General features: G+C 37.4%; 2 protein-coding genes across 3 annotated transcripts; both read right to left on the bottom strand.

The window, feature by feature from the left end:
* Nucleotides 1-756: 756 nt before the first annotated feature.
* On the bottom strand, nucleotides 757-3,445 carry LOC309719697 (uncharacterized protein). 2 transcript variants are annotated; one of them, XM_082555993.1, is made up of 5 exons: nucleotides 3,322-3,445; nucleotides 2,481-2,597; nucleotides 2,186-2,307; nucleotides 1,863-2,060; nucleotides 757-1,719 (listed from the first exon to the last, which is right to left on the bottom strand). In XM_082555993.1, exons 2-4 carry the CDS (start codon nucleotides 2,575-2,577, stop codon nucleotides 1,869-1,871), a joined length of 411 nt encoding a protein of 136 aa, XP_082412119.1. In that variant the 5' UTR covers nucleotides 2,578-2,597; nucleotides 3,322-3,445; the 3' UTR covers nucleotides 757-1,719; nucleotides 1,863-1,868. The 2 variants fall into 2 exon arrangements, with proteins under 2 accessions (XP_082412119.1, XP_082412120.1); XM_082555994.1 differs by having other exon boundaries at nucleotides 1,867-2,060.
* A 2,763-nt stretch (nucleotides 3,446-6,208) lies between these two features.
* Nucleotides 6,209-15,938, bottom strand: ckap2l (cytoskeleton associated protein 2-like). Its single transcript, XM_082553934.1, has 9 exons — nucleotides 15,776-15,938; nucleotides 13,777-13,843; nucleotides 12,522-12,576; nucleotides 11,166-12,352; nucleotides 10,620-10,815; nucleotides 10,088-10,243; nucleotides 9,294-9,354; nucleotides 8,715-8,874; nucleotides 6,209-7,296 (listed from the first exon to the last, which is right to left on the bottom strand). The coding sequence occupies exons 1-9, from the start codon at nucleotides 15,813-15,815 to the stop codon at nucleotides 6,987-6,989; spliced, it is 2,232 nt and encodes a 743-aa protein (XP_082410060.1). The 5' UTR covers nucleotides 15,816-15,938; the 3' UTR covers nucleotides 6,209-6,986.
* Between the last annotated feature and the right edge of the window lie 1,103 nt (nucleotides 15,939-17,041).

Below are 17,041 nucleotides of genomic sequence, written 5' to 3'. Positions count from 1 at the left end.
TCAATCATATTAATGGGGATTCAACATAAACTTTAACCCATTTGACTGCACTTTGTGTTTGTGTGAAACTGCACTTCTGCCAGACCCTGATTCCTTCCTGGTCTTGTTCCCCACATCTTCTGGACTTGGTGAACTCTCTGTTGCCCTGTCTAACATGGCTCAAGAGTTGGGAGTTCGCCTTGTAATCGGAAGGTTGCCGGTTCAAGCCCCGGCTTGGACAGTCTCGGTCGTTGTGTCCTTGGGAAAGACACTTCACCCGTTGCCTACTGGTGGTGGTCAGAGGGCCTGGTGGCGCCAGTGTCCGGCAGCCTCACCTCTGTCAGTGCGCCCCAGGGCAGCTGTGGCTACAATGTAGCTTGCCATCACCAATGTGTGGATGACTGGATGTGTAAAGCGCTTTGGGGTCCTTAGGGACCAGTAAAGCGCTATACAAATACAGACCTCACACAGAAGATCATCTTCTTTGGACACTGGTATTTCTTTGAACTTTTGATTTGTACTGGCTAATCGGTGTATTTTTTCTTTTCTTTCCTGTTTTCCTGTTTGTTTGTTTTCTGTGCTTGAATGTTATTGTTTTTGAATCTTGTGTCCTTTGTCTGGTGTGATTTTATGTAACTTCGAACTTAAAATCTTATAAATAAACATTAAAAAAAGATGAATGAGCACTTTACTCACTTTGGCAAGAACTGCTTAAAGCTGGTAAGATCATAAAGTTCTAAAATAACACAAATGAGAAGCAAACACATGGCAGCAGAGGTGTTTTTACACTTTATTTTCCACCTTATAAAACAGAAGTTGTTTATCTTTTATGATTATAGCCTTCTCAAGACAAAATGCAGGAGCGAAGGAAAAAGACCCAACAACAACACAAACCACCAGTAGACCACATTCCTTGGTGTGCCACATATTACTGACGGCAGTAATAACTAAGAACTTTTTGCCAGGTTTGTCAAATCTCTAAAAAACCTCGTGTACTGCAGCCACTCTGCATGCTTTTGCCGCCCTTCCTTTCTTATCATGATAAATTCTGCTGCAGTTGTTTCCTTTGTTATTCAAGCCAAACATTTCAGAGTGTGAGACCAGGAAATTTATTTTAGGTGTGTCGCTGGGAACTTTCCTTATAACAAAAACAAATTTCACACCAACTTCGGGCGCCACAGTGTCTGATCATATTAGGGGCTAACAACTCATATCGTACAAAAACATGGTGTGTAGTGCTTTTTCCGAATTCTTCACTATGTTTGTTGTGGTGCCGAGAACAAACCTTTGTCGCTGAGCGTGGCATGCGAAACAAACAGAGAGTGTATATTGCAATCACAGGGGAACGATGAATACGAAAATCTAAAGAATTGGGATTTGTAATAAATTCTTTTTAAAAACATATGGACAATGTTTGTACAGTTTCTTTGAGATTGGCCAGTAGTCTCATCCCTTTGCACCACCTGTAGTTTACAATATGAAAAAAAGAGCAAAGTTTTATTTTGTGCTTTTACCACCCAACCCAACTACCAAAGCATTTTTCTCCCTATACCAAGAACACAAAATTAGCCAGCCAGACTAATCTCCAGTTTGTAGCTCTACTTAGTCCAGCTACTTTATCAAATCACAGCAGGAAGAGAGAGTTCTGCTTGGATTTAGCTAAAGATAAACTGTCTTCCTCTTCAGTTTGTAGACAGAGCGGATTGTAGTAAATGTGTGCAAAAGGCTGTTGGTGAATGCCTGCAGGACAAAGAGCACACAGAGGAATAATTAGGGAAGGCTGCTGCAAAGAATGTGAGATACATATAGTGAACCTGCACCATTTTAACCCTGGGAACATTTTAAAGGGAACATAAAAAGAAGAACTAAGTAAACTAACTTACATACATCTACTTTGCCTCATCTTTGACTTCAGCCAAATCCCGCTTGGTGTCACTGAGGCTGAGATATTTCTGAGATATGCAGACGTATTTCTGCGGTTGACACGCAGTTTTGAGGCTGTAGTGTTCGCTGCCTCCATGGTTGTGCTTCTCAAACCAGTACTCCACTGAGTCACTATCCAGCTGATCCAGCTGAACCAGCTGTAAAGAGATGTAGCAGACGTAGAGATGTAAAAAAAAGTAACTGATACAAGTCTACATCTGTAGTTTTAGATTGAATGATCGACAGGGAGACGGAGAGAGAGAAAATGCATTGTTCTATTTACCTCAAGGGAGTGTTTGTCCCCCTTTAGGAAATAGTCTTTCACCATATTGTCACGCTTCAGATTGAATTTAAAAGCTATCCAGTTGTATGAGCGGTGTTTCTCTATGTAGACCGTATGATCATCTAAAAAAACCAAACAAAATAACATTAACTTTACTTCTTTATTAGTGACACAATAACCCATTTCATGCAATAAATCAGTGCACATATAAAGCTATCAGTGTAAACAATGCTGTTTCCTGTTTTTGGATTGCCACTTAGACAAATCTGAATGATTTTGCTGTTAAAATTCTTACTTGTTTGGGAGTCAACAGCACACAGCTTGAGTCCATCGTAAAATTTCTGGACTTTCACAAACTTCCCATCTTTAATCTTCAGAACACGTGAATTCATCCTGTCAGCTCAGAGGGGTTCTGGCACGAGGAGGAGAACGTTAAGACCAGCAGAGATCTTAAACAATAGAAGGTACACAGACTGGACTCCTTGTTCAGTAATTTGACTTAATAGGATTAAATGTTTGTTCCTAGTTCATGAATGCTTTCTGGAAATGATCTTAAGTTCCTTGCAGCTTTGAAGGTTTCCAGCTTGTGATTTATTTCTGTGATTACTGATATATCCATCTTTAAAATTAGAGGATAAGAGATTAAAAAAAGTCCTTTCTTGAATAAATTTCTTATGGAGAATGAAACAAACATAAAGAGCAAAATAAAATATGATGCAGGGGGGACATTTCAGCATATTGTTCGTTTGAATTTTGCAAAAACACATAATAGCACTCTTAAATAATAATAATAATACGTTTAGTGTAATATTTATCTACTTATTCAGCTACTTCTGGAGTCTGAGTAGCTAATATAACAGATTTTAGCTTTTATTGAACTATTACCAAGTTGGAGTCTTGAGTTATGAAGCCCTGTGTAAACAACAGCTATTTCACGGAGAAAATCGGGAGCGCATGACAAATAAACCTTCAGATAGTTTTTGCAGCGACTGCTGCAGGCTGCTTTCACACCGCTGTCGGAGAGTGCAGTGCAGCCTGCGTTATTTTTAAACCACTTTACTGAGAACAGTACTGAGAACTGAGAACAGCTAAAGAACGCTGTTGCGCATGCACAAATTAAAGCACCTGTGACTTACCGGCTGTGATGATGTCTGAAGTAGAAGCGCAGTTTGTAACTTTAGCCCGCGGTGCCGGAAAGGAGACTTAAATAGGAGGCGAGTAATCTGTGGTCATTGCGCAAGCTTGTGACGTGGGAGTGCTGGACGTGGGTTTATCGTTTCTGTCATTCTAGACTGGCGACCTGAACACGGTGTTTTAATAACTAATAATAATAATAATAATATATATATATATATATATATATATATATATATATATATATATATATATATATATATATATATATGTGTGTGTGTGTGTATATATATGTGTGTATATATATATGTGTGTGTGTGTATATATATATATATATATATATATATATATATATATATATATATGTGTGTGTGTGTGTGTGTATATATGTGTGTATATATATATATGTGTGTGTGTATATATATATATGTATGTATATATATATGTATATATATATATATATGTGTGTGTATATATATATGTGTGTATATATATATGTGTGTGTGTGTATATATATATATATATATATATATACACACACACACATATATATATACACACATATATATATACACACACATATATATATATATATATACATATATATGTATATATATATGTATATATACATATATATATATATATATATGTATATATATGTATATGTTTATATATGTGTGTATATATATATGTATGTATATATATATGTATATATATATATATATATATATATATATATATATATATATATATATATGTATGTATATATATATATATATATATATATATATATATATATACACACCTACCTCAGCTTGAATTTACAGTGCAATTTACTGATTTCAGTGTACCCATCCTTATTGTAATCTCAAATAAGTTCAAGATAGATGTGAAGATTCAGAAAACCCAGAACAGGTGACATGGATGGTGATTTTAAAAGGGGAGAAGACCGATGTTTAGGATGTAACGAATTCCTTCTGATGCAAAATGCTCGTTTAAAACAAACACAAAAACGCGTTTAACAATTTGAAATGATCCAAGAAGAAGCACTCCCTCTACTGGCCAAAATGGCAAATCGCCCTTTCTGTGTCGAGCATGACTGTTGTGCTTCCAGATATGGGAAACTTGTAAGAAGAAGCTCGTGACCTTGAAAATATATATTAATTATATATATTAAGTTAAAGTTAAAAGTATTTAGCTAAGTTTGCTAATTTATTTGAGGAGTTCTTTGGGGTTCTCAAAGAACATTAAAAGCTTTTCTCTGGCTGACTTTTGTGCCTTTCCACGCCACCATGATCTCACTTCGGTAATGTTGAGGTCTGGGGAGGCCAATCCATGACGAGTACTGCTCCACTGTGTCTCTTTCTATTTAGCTCTACCACCCTGGCAGTTTGTTTGGGATTGTTGTCATGGTGTCAAGTTTAACAAGATCCCAAACACCAACGGTTAAAAAGCACTAAACCATGACAGAGCCTCCATCATGCTTTACAGATGGCTGTGGACACCCCCTGTCATACCTCTGTTCTGAACTCCTCTGTAAAGATTGAAGATGATTTGAACCACAAATTCATCACTCCATGACACCTGATTACGCTCATCTTTAATCCACCTCTTGCGTGATCTGTCATACTTTAGTCTTTTCTCTTTTCTGTTTAAAGATTGCTTTCTTCAGAGCCAAACTTCCACAGAGACCCTTTTTTGATGAGGCTTCAGTGAACAGCACACGATTCATTTGCTAGAAAAAAAAGAACCCATGTCCAAAACTTTAAAATAAATAAATAAAAACTATTGCTTAACACTACTTTAAAGAAAAATTCACAAGAAATTCTGGTTCTTTGGAAGAAAAATGTAAAGAAATGGGGGGAAGCAATACTTTTTCAAAGTACTTATACATTTTTGAGGGGATTTGATTTTCAAAAGACCTTTACACTTTATACTTTTGTCCTGGTGTTTTACTGCTACAGGTCCATTTGAGCCAAGGATTTCCAGTTGAAGAGCACTGAAGTGAATCACTACAGACATTTTAATACTATCAATGATGTGTAACCACAGAAGTTCCTTTGGCTCACTAGTTCCCCTCACTCATTAACAACAAGCACTGAGTATGAATATTTTTACTACTACTACTACTACTTTAAACAGAAAGAGCAAGCAGTGAGTCAGTTCCACTGTGGGTGTAGCCTACTCACAGGGAGCAAAGACTACGTGCAAACTATAAAAAAATCACACAAGTTCCTTTATGTGGCACCAAATGAGGGTTTTTCTATATCTGCACATTTCTAAGGCATCAACAGCTTGTTGTGCAGACGGTATGTAACATTGACTTAACTCTTGAACTCTTAGTGGCTGGTTTGCAAACTGTGAGGTTTTAAAATTCAGTTTGATATTACAAAAATATAGTTGAATTGAACGTGGGAATAGGTTTAGTGAGCATTACTCACTTAGGAGCACAATGAGTTCTTTTATAAACACCGGAAAGTCATTAGCACTGTATTGATAAGGTTATCTCATTTTATTCTAAACATTATTAAACACTGAGCTGTTGTTTAGAATTACACACAGAGAAAAAAGTCTGAGCCAAGAAACCACCTCTGTGCTGCCAGTAAATATGAATGAAATTTTGGAGGAATGCTAAATCGATGCCACGAAGAATTAAGGACGTTCTGAAGACAAAAGAGGGTCCGACTGAGTATCAAACAGGCGTAAACTAAATTTAATTCATTTCTTATTGAATGTAGTCTGCAAATCTTATTCTTTTTTTGACTGATGTTTCTTAAATAGCAATTTTAAAGTTGTTCTCACACCCAATACCTGAATATGAGTCACCCAGACTTTCAGTAAAGGCTTTCCACTTGTATTTTTATTCATTTAAATTGAGAAAATGTGGCAAAACACGTTCTCAGTTTCTGTTATTCCGTATTAATACCATATTTGTACATATTTATGATGCAGACCTGCTGTGCAGAGCAACTTAGTTCTATACTTCCAGCTCCAACAGCCACAGCAGTTTTTGATCCATCGCTGTTTATTTTAGTCCCCAAGTTATGCAAGAAGTGCTGCAAAACTATACATGCAATATATACACATACAGATTTATAGGCTTTAAAGGGAAAATATTTATTTTACATTACTATTTACATTGCATTCTTTGAAAATAAAAAAATAACAAAGTCAGGACAATAAGCTCAACATCTTCTCCATAAGGGAGTATATCAAATACTTGAAATATTAAAAATATCCAAAAAGGAAAAAAAGGAAAACTGAGTGTTTGAAAAGGTCAAATGTGTCATGTCATTGAGTCACAGGCGTAACTAAAAGGAATGAGAGACAAGAGGAGGTCATAACTGAAAAGAAACGGCATCAAGAGAATGTGTACTTAGGTAGTGAGAAGTGTGCTGCGTATATGAACAGGAGGGCGTGTATGTGAATAAACAGTGTGCAGAGCAGCCAAATAAACACAACAGGTTTTCCATGAGGAAGTGTCAAACACCAAATTATGAAAAAAAACAACAATCTCCCCAAAATATCAGCCAATATATTTACAAGGAAACTCATATTCTCAAATCACAGAAGGGTGAAAGCATCGAAGCATGCAGACTAAATTTTTTTTCACCCTCCCTTCCACATTAAAAGTAACAAATGGTGTAATATTGATAAACCACTGAAGCTAATCATCGTCGTCACAGACTAGCTGGACAACCACTTTGTCTTTGAGCGCCTCGTTTTCTCTGTAAACGTACACTGGTGCACCACTTTCAGACGGGCTGGGTTCCCAATCCGTTTGCTCTTCACTTCTTTCTTTCTCGTCCTCACAGAGCAGGTCATTGTACGAGTTAACGCACAGGTCGTGGTCCTGAAGGGGAGAGGGGTATCGGAGCGAGGCTCTCTCGATTCGCACTGACCGCCTAACCGGGGTGAAGAAGCGAATCTCCTGACCGTTGACCTTTACTGACTCTCTCTGTTGACTTGGAGGGCCACTAAGTGAAGATAAAACATAATTAATTATAATCCACAGGAAAAAAAAACATCTTGCTGTAAAAACTGTAAATAACTCATTTCTTTGTTAAGCTGCTTGGATATGATTCTCATTGTGCATATTTTTTCTTTCTTATTGCTTCTGACTTGTGATTAAAACAAAAAGCATACTTCAAACAGAATAAGGAAAAAGGTGAAACCAAATAAAGCACACAGATCAGTGAAAAAGGTTCTAACATTACAGCTTACTGTGTTTAACATGTGTTTCTACAGCAGCCTGAACACAAATTAACAGTATCATTATTATAATATCAACATCACTTAAAGAATTATCTGACCCTGTTTTAGTGGAGTGTTTGCTTTTGGACCTCTTTTGATAAATGCTGTTGTTTAGTTCTAAATATATGCACGGATTACCGCAGCACCATACACGCAACATACACAGGTTTTAAAAGCTAATTTTACATCACTGTGTACACTGTATTGTTTGAAGAAATAAAATAATAGCATAAGGACCATAAGAACAAATCTATATCTTGCATGAAGAAGTTACTTAGCTGCAAAAACGGGTCGAGAATAAAAAAACAACAAACAAAAACACAGGACGGTTTGAATGGTTCAAACATGTCATTTCAATGTGTCAGAGCAGGACTGAAAGACTCCGGTAAGTCATGGGAGACAAGTCATGGGAGACAACCCACGGTCAACGAACGGATGACTAAGAAAACTGGATTTAATTTATGTGAAGAGAACAGCTCAGTATTGTGAAGCGTGCTTCCCTACGCGAATAAAAAACAACGAGGAAATATCTTATTGCCAGAGACACACGGAAGGAGCAAAGCAGCTTTTCTAGCTGAGGGCACAGAGCCTGGGTGTAGCTCATTTCAATATTTACACTCAAATGACAAAGCAACACAACAACTTAGCCTTTCTCAAACTGTGCATCCAGCAGTGATTTTAGTGAGTGATCTCTTAAAAGTTGTCTGCGGGACAGTGTTCAAAGGAGCACGACAAACACTCTTTATATAGATTTACATTACTCACAGTATCTACAGAACACAGTAAACTTGGCACACATAATCTAGAGTGTGCCTTGAGATTATTAAATGGGATTGACTGACAATGTCCCATTTTCCCCACATTTTGTTCTTCTCTTCATGCTCTTTGCAAACTGATTCAGAAATCCCCCCCATTATTAACTATGCAATGCTTTTATTTCCGCGTGAATGCAAAAAAGGAAACGAGCCGTTGGCGTTGTTATCATGAAAAGTCGATGGCTCATAACCTCAGTAGCTTACAACTCATGGGCTCTGTCATCAAACAGATTAGAGCTGAACTAATGCTAAAAAATTTTGAGCGACCAAACAAATACATCAGAGAACAGTAACATGGAGAAAATGACACGATGACTCGAACATACCCAGGGGTTGCCGTGATCTTGTACTTGACCACAGACGACTCTCCTCTCTCCCCATAAATGAGCGCTCTGACAGGTTTGGGGGTCATCAGTGGATTGCTGCCACAGTCTGGAGTGTTTTCAGGTGTTGGAATATGTTCGACCTCTTTGTCCTGTTCTTTAGCTGAAAACAACATGAAAATGTGGGTTTTACTAAATTTAATTGGGGAAAATATCCTGCAAGAATTAACAGGACTTGATTTGATGTAGAAAATGTGTGCATTTAGTAGCTGCACATTTACACTTCCAATGACAAAGACAATACCCAGGCTTTGGATACCATACCAGTACCTCAGACTGGTAATCATATACTCTAAAAATGTGCATCTTATTAAATGTGCATATTTTAAATAACATTCATGGTCGTATTTTTGTTAAAAAGGAAGGAAACGTATATTATTATGCAACGGTTTTAATTTCATATTAGGCTGTATGTTCCCCATGAATTAAATGAGTTTGACACCCCTTATCTAAGAACTAAAGTTATCTATTGTAAATCTTAACGCTGCCGCTGCCCCCACCAAGGTCATGAAGGTGAGTTACCTTGGATCTCGTCCTTTTTCTTCAGAATGTCAAACACCACGATCCGCAGCTCATCTACTGGCTACAACAAAATACAATTACAGGAAAACAGGATTATTATACATTACTGGAAAGCTTTCCCCAGAGATGACAAACTCTTCACATCCTGCTCTGAGCTAAAGTTAACTATACGCGTATCAAGTTCAAATTTGTTTATATGGCACAATTTCATGCTAGACCAATTAAAAATGAAAAGTGACTAACATATACAAACGTTTCTATAAAAGGAAAACTTGATTAAAGAGAAAGACAGTTTTCCAAATGCAGTCAGAATTTCCAAGCTACTAGTTGGAATGTGTATTTGTGACTCGCTAAATAAGCTACGCAGACCACTGATCAGCCTCTATCCATGAACATGCTGCAGCAGTGTTGTTTTTGAACTGCTCTACCTAGCTAAGAAGCCGAACAAAAACCTGTTTTTTTTTCCCCGAACAGTGATACTGGAACTCACTTAATTCTGGCCTCTGAGTTATCTGGAATACTGCACTAAAGACAAACAGGATGCATGACATAACCCCCCTCCCCACCCACCCCCCAAAAATGCTGAAAACCCCACACTGATGCATCAACAACAGAGTCATTTAAGTTAAGATTTGCTATGCTATTTTTGGCCTCTGTTATATTATAAAATTTCGTTTTCTCTGAGTGAGCCCTGTTTTGTTTATGTAGGTGTGCACAAGACTACAGATGGAAGAGGAAGATGCTTTTTTAATACATAAAAGACCTTGAGAGTCTGAATATCACTGTTGCCTTACCTCCAACACAAGACGAACAGCCTCTTCGAACATGGGTAGGACATCGAAGTTTCCTTCTTGCTCCATGAGGCGGACTTGACAGATCCAATATTTCGCAAATTTCTGGGAAACAGCAGGCAGGCGGGAGAGAACCTCCTTCACCTGGTCTCGGCAACCCTGCAGGTGTGAAACGTGTTCTCAAGTAACTGGCAGGATACTCCAAAGAGTTTATTTTATGTTTATCTTTAGTCATAACTTTTTTACACTACCATTACGTAATGACTAACCCGGTGTGAGAAAAAGTTAAATGTAGGGGTTGAAATTCTCTGATGTCCTGTTATATTCTTCTTGTAAGTTTTACCAGGTAAAAGCACATCTGCTTTCAAACAAGGTGAGACAATATTTTCTGTATCAAATGCATTTTTCTTACTTTATCTAATGACTACACCGAGACGACAAACTTTCAAGTCTGTTCTCTGTGTTTACTACACAACTTCAGGTGAGCAGTTAAATGAAAAGTGACACTGAATCAAATCAAATACAACACACACACCTCTCTCAGTAACTTGAGGCAGTCAGCCAGGGATCTATCTACAGCACAGATGAGGGAGTAGGCCTCATCTTCTTCAGTCATGGAGGCCCAGAAAGGCTGAGGCACTGAGACCGTGCGCCTGACCTGAGGTTTGCCTTGCATTGGAGGACGTTTGTAGGTAATGCCTTTGGACTCCCGCCATTCCTGCAGTTTTTTCCTTTATGTCAAAATGAGATGAGTTATTAATGAGCAATATTACATGTAACTATGAAAACAGAGCTTGGAATGTCTACAGTGACAAACTGACCTAGAAATCGATCCGTGATCGATCGAGATAATAGTTTTTATATTTGGATCTGCTTAAGCCAAATAAAGTCAGTCACTAATACTGAAAAGTTATCTCGTCCTACAGATAACTTTTGGTGTTCATCACATACAGAAAGAACTGAGGTCACTGGGGCCGAAGTCACAAGGCAAACTTAATCCCACTGTGAACTACATTGGAAATCTAGCAAACTGTACCATGTCACAATTTTGTAGTACAGTTACCTGTACTGTTCTACTTACATTCTTTCCACCTGGGCAGCAGTCAGTTTCTTTCCCTCAGTCTGAGGAAAGACCTTACTCTGGACTTTTGGGGTCTTCGTGTTTGTGGCTTGGCCTGTGAGACGGACGGTCCTGGAAGGTGGCGGGACTGTCTGTGAAATAAGTGGAGCGACTCTACTTTTTACACCAGATTTGAGCGGAGGAGCATTTGAAGCACGATTTTCTGTCTTGCCAGCTGTCTCTTTAGTTATCTTGGTTTTCCTTCCTGTATCAGTCACAGCAGGCTCACCGACAGGTCGAGAGTTGCATGTGGTAGCTGGCCTCGAGAATGCTTGGAAGGCAGCTTTGCATGGCTGGCTCTTCTCCCCTTTAGGTTCAGTTCTTGGCTTTGTGGACTTGTTTGCAGGCTGACCAGTTGATTTTTTTGCTGCTACTCTTACCTCTGGCTTAAAAGACGCAACCGTGCACTTGAGAGATGTGTATGTTGTTTTCAGTCCACTTGATAACTGACTTTTAGATGGCTGAGAATGACTACCTAGAACAGGTTTAGAGTTAAGTTTGTTTTGACCCTGAACTTTATTCTTAGCTCCCATAGTTGAAGAAATATTTGCAGCAAACCTCTGCGAAACAGACGTTGTTGACTTGCTGCTGGATTGCACCTTCTTCGCAATTTGATTTGTGGTAGTTGTACTAGCTGCAGTGACAGAGGTATGTGGTAGGCTTGGCTTTGTGGCTCTTGACTGGATCACTGCAGGAGTAAGTCCTGTTTTTGTTTTGACAAGGGGGCCAAGACTAATCCTGGTACTGATCGTCATCGTTGGACCTGATATGGCAGAACTTGGGCCAAAGCTGAATTTGCTTTTTGATTTGACTCTGACTGTATGAGCTGTGTTTAAAGGGGCTTTGCCTGAAGTTTGAATTCCTGCATTTGCCTGCTTGTTGACATGGCCGGCTCCATTCAGGTGAGGTTTGAAGGACACAACACTGTATGTTCTGGTGAGCGAAGGGTTTCGATTATGTTTTGGCTGTGCTGGACGACTGTTGTTCTGCTGTGCCGTCAGTATATTGCCGTTTACATTTCCTTTGTTACTGACACCAAATGCTTTCTTTTCAGGGCCTCGACTGGCCTGAGCTGTCACGCTTTGACCTTTTGTGATATTACGCTTGAATCCGTCAACTGGAGCTTTGTTTTCTTTTCCTGCAACAACCTGTGAAAGAAAAACTACGAATTAACAAAAAGGGAATCAACACTAGCCTGATTCCAAACAGCATCTCTGTCCAGCCAACAAACTGTTTCAGATTCCTTCGCTGACACTGAATTATTTAAAGATTTTGTTGTCAGATTTGTGAGTAACAGTTCGTGCATTCAAGCTGTACCTTTTGTGTAGATGTCACAGGCTTCTTACTCACAGAGTTTCCAATTAGGTTTGACCTAAAGAGTGAAACATCAGTTACTTAATTTATCAAAACAGAAAATGAGCTTCAACAATTTCCAAATGATGACCAGATATCCTTTTAGAGTTGATCATTAACTGATTTTATTTTTGTTAAAGTCTGTGGTAAGAATTTATTTTCTCCCTATGTTTATCATTCATCTGTTCATACAACACAAAAAATAATTACAATTATTTGGTTTCATTGACTCATGGTCAGTGCACATAAAATCCATGAACCCAATGGACCTCTTTTTGTTTTATTAAATGGAATGTGGATTTGTAAATAAGTATATGCAAATATAGGTCAATAGGTTTATGATATATCTACATAGATAGATGCAATGTTCACTGCTTAGATGTTTTATTTATTTTTATACTTTAAAAATATGAAAGATTTGAGACTTTGTGGGGGATTTAAATCCCAGAAAAAAATCAGTCTGATTTGTTATATGGATTACCATATATACCCATAGGGGAGTGTTTCATTCTCACATTTTCTTGGGTGTTTGAAAAGAGGTTAACTGGGCTTTTTTTTTTTGAGATTTTGATTCTAATGCAAGCGAAAACAATGATAACTAAATAAAAACTCATACACAAGGACAAAAACTATAATGAAATGTACTGACACTTGATAATATTTAATAACAAAATGAAAAGTGGAATGAGTTTGGAAGTGATCCAATCAGTCAAACAATGTTAGACATGTACAATTTGATCTGCCTCAACAAACAGGTTGGAGTGCCCATGCTCATGTTTCTCATCGAAAAAAAAAAGAGCCAACGCCTGCAAGTAAGAGAGAGCATACTTACAGACACATTTTGCATTTGATGTCAAGGACAATAAGACTCGTTTTAAACCGTGTGGAGCAACTCTCACCAGTAAAAACACGAGAAACTTTTTATGCTTTATATTTTATTCACCAGATTCAACTTTAGATTTAGTCTACTTTAATCTTATATTTAGACAACTAAAACTTAAATAATTTATGGCTAAAACTAAATGACGTTTTACTCAAAACAGCTTGACTAAAACGTAATCAAAATTAGCTCTCAAAATCAACACTGCATCCAAGAGGCCTCTTCAGTTCTAAACCTGGCACAGTCCCAGATAATAAATTCCTGGTGATGGGCTGTCTCCTTTCAACACCCAGCAACATTTCATAAAACATTTTTTTCCACATGCAGTTTTATTCTTACCTTGCTTCAGGTAGCTTCAGCTTTCCTTTTGCTGCCAGATATTCCATTAGCTTCTGCTTACGGATCTCTGTGACAGAAAACATACAGGAATTAAGCACCATCAAATAAAGATTTTTCACTATACTCACATGTAAACGCCAAACTTGAGATTCATGAAATGCCTGAACTGAAAATTCTAAAGGATTAGTACGAAGCAACATCATGTATTTGTTGTTTGTGTTGTTCTTGGTTTGGCTGTTCGCTATAGCAATATATACAATATATATACAAATACATGGGAATATTTTAGTTGAATGGGGAGGTGATAAAAAAAAGTTTTGTACTTTGATGCTATTCTGGGTCAAATCAATGAAAATGGTGGTTTTGGGGACGGTTGAAATTGTACATGTCATATATGTGTGTATATTTTAAGGGAGAGAGTTCAAGAGGGATCTTGAAATTGTAATACGAAACATATGTGTTCCCACCACATTTGTGCAGGTTCAAGCAGAGGCTGACACCTGCTGGTCTTTGAAGGATCATGGGAAAATCTCCAAACAGTGTAGGAGCATAGTAGTACTTCACTTCACTGTGCAATACCTTTTGTGCAATACTTTTGTTAATAGTCAACGGTGCAATAGACCTCAATACTTGAAATGTGCAATTCACTTGTATTTTTATTCCTATTTATCCCCTTCGTATATCTTATTTATATATGTGTGTGTGTGTTTATATACATATATATATATATATATATATATATATATATATATATATATATATATATATATATATATATATAATATTCTGTAACTGTAACTTCTGTCGGTGCTGTGCTTTTGGAAACCGAATTTCCCAGAGGAACCCACCCGAGGGATTGATAATGTTTTATCTTATCTTATCTCTCTCATCTTATCTAGTATAACTATATGTGGTTCACATACAGAACAGAGGTCATAGGTTTATAGAGATGTAAACACTCAGAACAAGCAGTTGGTCCTCAGTCCTCTTTATTTTCTCTAGGTGCTCTGGCTAAAAGACATTCATGTTAGGTTAATTGGTGATTCTAAATTTGCTGTGGATGTTAAAGTGCTTGAAAGTGTACAGATAAGTGGTGTATGAATGTAGAATTAAAGTGGGACTTAGAACCTCTTTGAGTGGTCAGTAAGACTAGAAATGTGCTTTATTAATGTGAGTACATTACATGTGGCGCTCCCTGTCTTTGCTCCTGCAAGAACAAGTACCCACAATGCGTGAAAATGAAACAATAAAAATGTTCCAATCCACTTATTCTGAGCTAACTGAGAATAAAACAAATCAAAAGTGGGATTGTGGGTCATAATAAGATTATAAAGGTGCCTAAGATGCCATTTCAGCGAGTGAGGGAAATCATTGTGAGTCCCACACATGTACGTCTTCGACCACTGTTTTGAATACAGGAAAGATAGCAATAGCACGTTTTGTGCTTGTTACACATACAGAAGTGAGAACAGGGTGATTGTATGGTTATAAATTGGTTATATAATAAATTCCAACAGGTCCAGAGTTTCCTTGCCATTTTCACAGTCATGCATTAAATCATTTTGGCTGTTACACTATCCAGGATCTCAAACTTTATTTAAGAATCAATCTTCTATTTATTAATGTCAGACCAGTTATTTATACATTGTAAAAGAATATGTAGTTCGTAATTTGTTGTTGATACAATGAGGGAATTGACCGGGACAATGCTATGAAAGCATGAATATGAATTGTACGTGTTAAACAAAACAAACAAAGCAGACTCCTGCATGGACAGACCGCCATTAGGAAGGTCGGTTAAAATACTCAAAAGGCACCTCAGCTGCGGATAAAAGTCACTTTTTAGTGTTACCACCCACTTAACTCTATCCGTCTTCTTCCACCCTGAATTGCTAATACTAACTGTACTGTAAGTTAACGTTTCCGAAGTCGCAGCCATAACGTCTTGTTAACCGTTTAAACTTTGCTAGCTTTTATGGAACTTAATAAACTCGCTAACCTTTTCTGGAAAGCACTGGCTCGGATTCCCCTTCTTCCATTTCTAATAGAAATTGTTTTCGTCGTATAAGTTTGTAGAAATCAGCTAAACAAACGTGTTTCAAACACGTTAACGTCGCCCATAATAACTGCGCTCGCGCATCCGCTTTCGAAATTGCCGGGAGTTAACGCCTCCTTTCTCTGATTGGATGATTTGAAATTTCGGGGGAAAACAACACACTTGCGCAAAACTCCTGCGCTGATTAGAGCAGAAATCATCTGTGCAAATGAATGAAAGGCAGGCGCACCATTTCCTGGACATGATGTGTCAGCTGTGCTTTATTATATGACCAAACTTTGTATAAAAACTCTTCAAAATATCACCGTAGACGACATAAATAAGAAGGTACGATACAGCTCATTAAAGTGGAGACTGAAATGAGAGGTTTTTTTTGGAAACATAGGTTTTATTTTAAATTACTTAGTGATCCAAATTTAAAAAATTAAAGGCAGGACAACATAATGGCGTCTGGGAAGACGTTGTATCCCTTATAAGTCAAAATCATACATAATCAATTGTAGACAATTAGCAGTTAAGTCCAGGCACCAAACAAACAAAAACTAAGATACACTGATTTAGACAGACTAATTTGTTTGGTAAGAATGCTTTTAGTCCACTCTGCCACTTGGTGGCGACAATGTACCATTGAATTGTTTGCCCATCGCTAGTAAAATGAACAGGAAGAAGAAGGTAGGCTAAGATCATACATGATAAGATAAATTATTAAGGTAGACTACATAGAAAAAAAAATCTCAGAACAGGAAAAAAATGCTTAATTAAATACAGGATATATAGTAAAATTGAAGGAGCTCAGTAAGCAAAATATCAAAGCAAAAACTGAATAAAATACCATTAAATGGCTCTAGTAAGTAACTCCAGTGAGTTTAGCCAGATGACTCAATGAATTGGATTAAGAAAAATAAGAAAATAAAAGTAGTTTACTAAATATATAAAATAAATGTCAGAAACCCAACAAATTTCTCACCGTAACAGAGTGAAACGTGTAGGAGACACTGCAATAAAGTGGCTTAATGTGCACACAATGTGTTGGATTGGGCAGAGTTTAAATAAACTCATATCAGAACAGAAATCTTGCATTGTAAAGATTTATTGCACAAGGTATCTGTGCTTGGATCAGCAGAGTCTGATAGATAAAGTGATCTGCCTGTCCAATAAGTTGGGCAGAAAGTGATCAGGGTTATGATGGTTAATGTCTGTTTAGTTGCC

Source organism: Aulonocara stuartgranti (assembly GCF_965226115.1).
Source record: "Aulonocara stuartgranti genome assembly, chromosome: 12".
In the NCBI taxonomy this organism is placed as follows: domain Eukaryota; kingdom Metazoa; phylum Chordata; class Actinopteri; order Cichliformes; family Cichlidae; genus Aulonocara; species Aulonocara stuartgranti.
The sequence above is the reverse complement of the archived record's forward strand: the minus strand, read 5'-3'. Positions and strand labels throughout refer to the sequence as shown.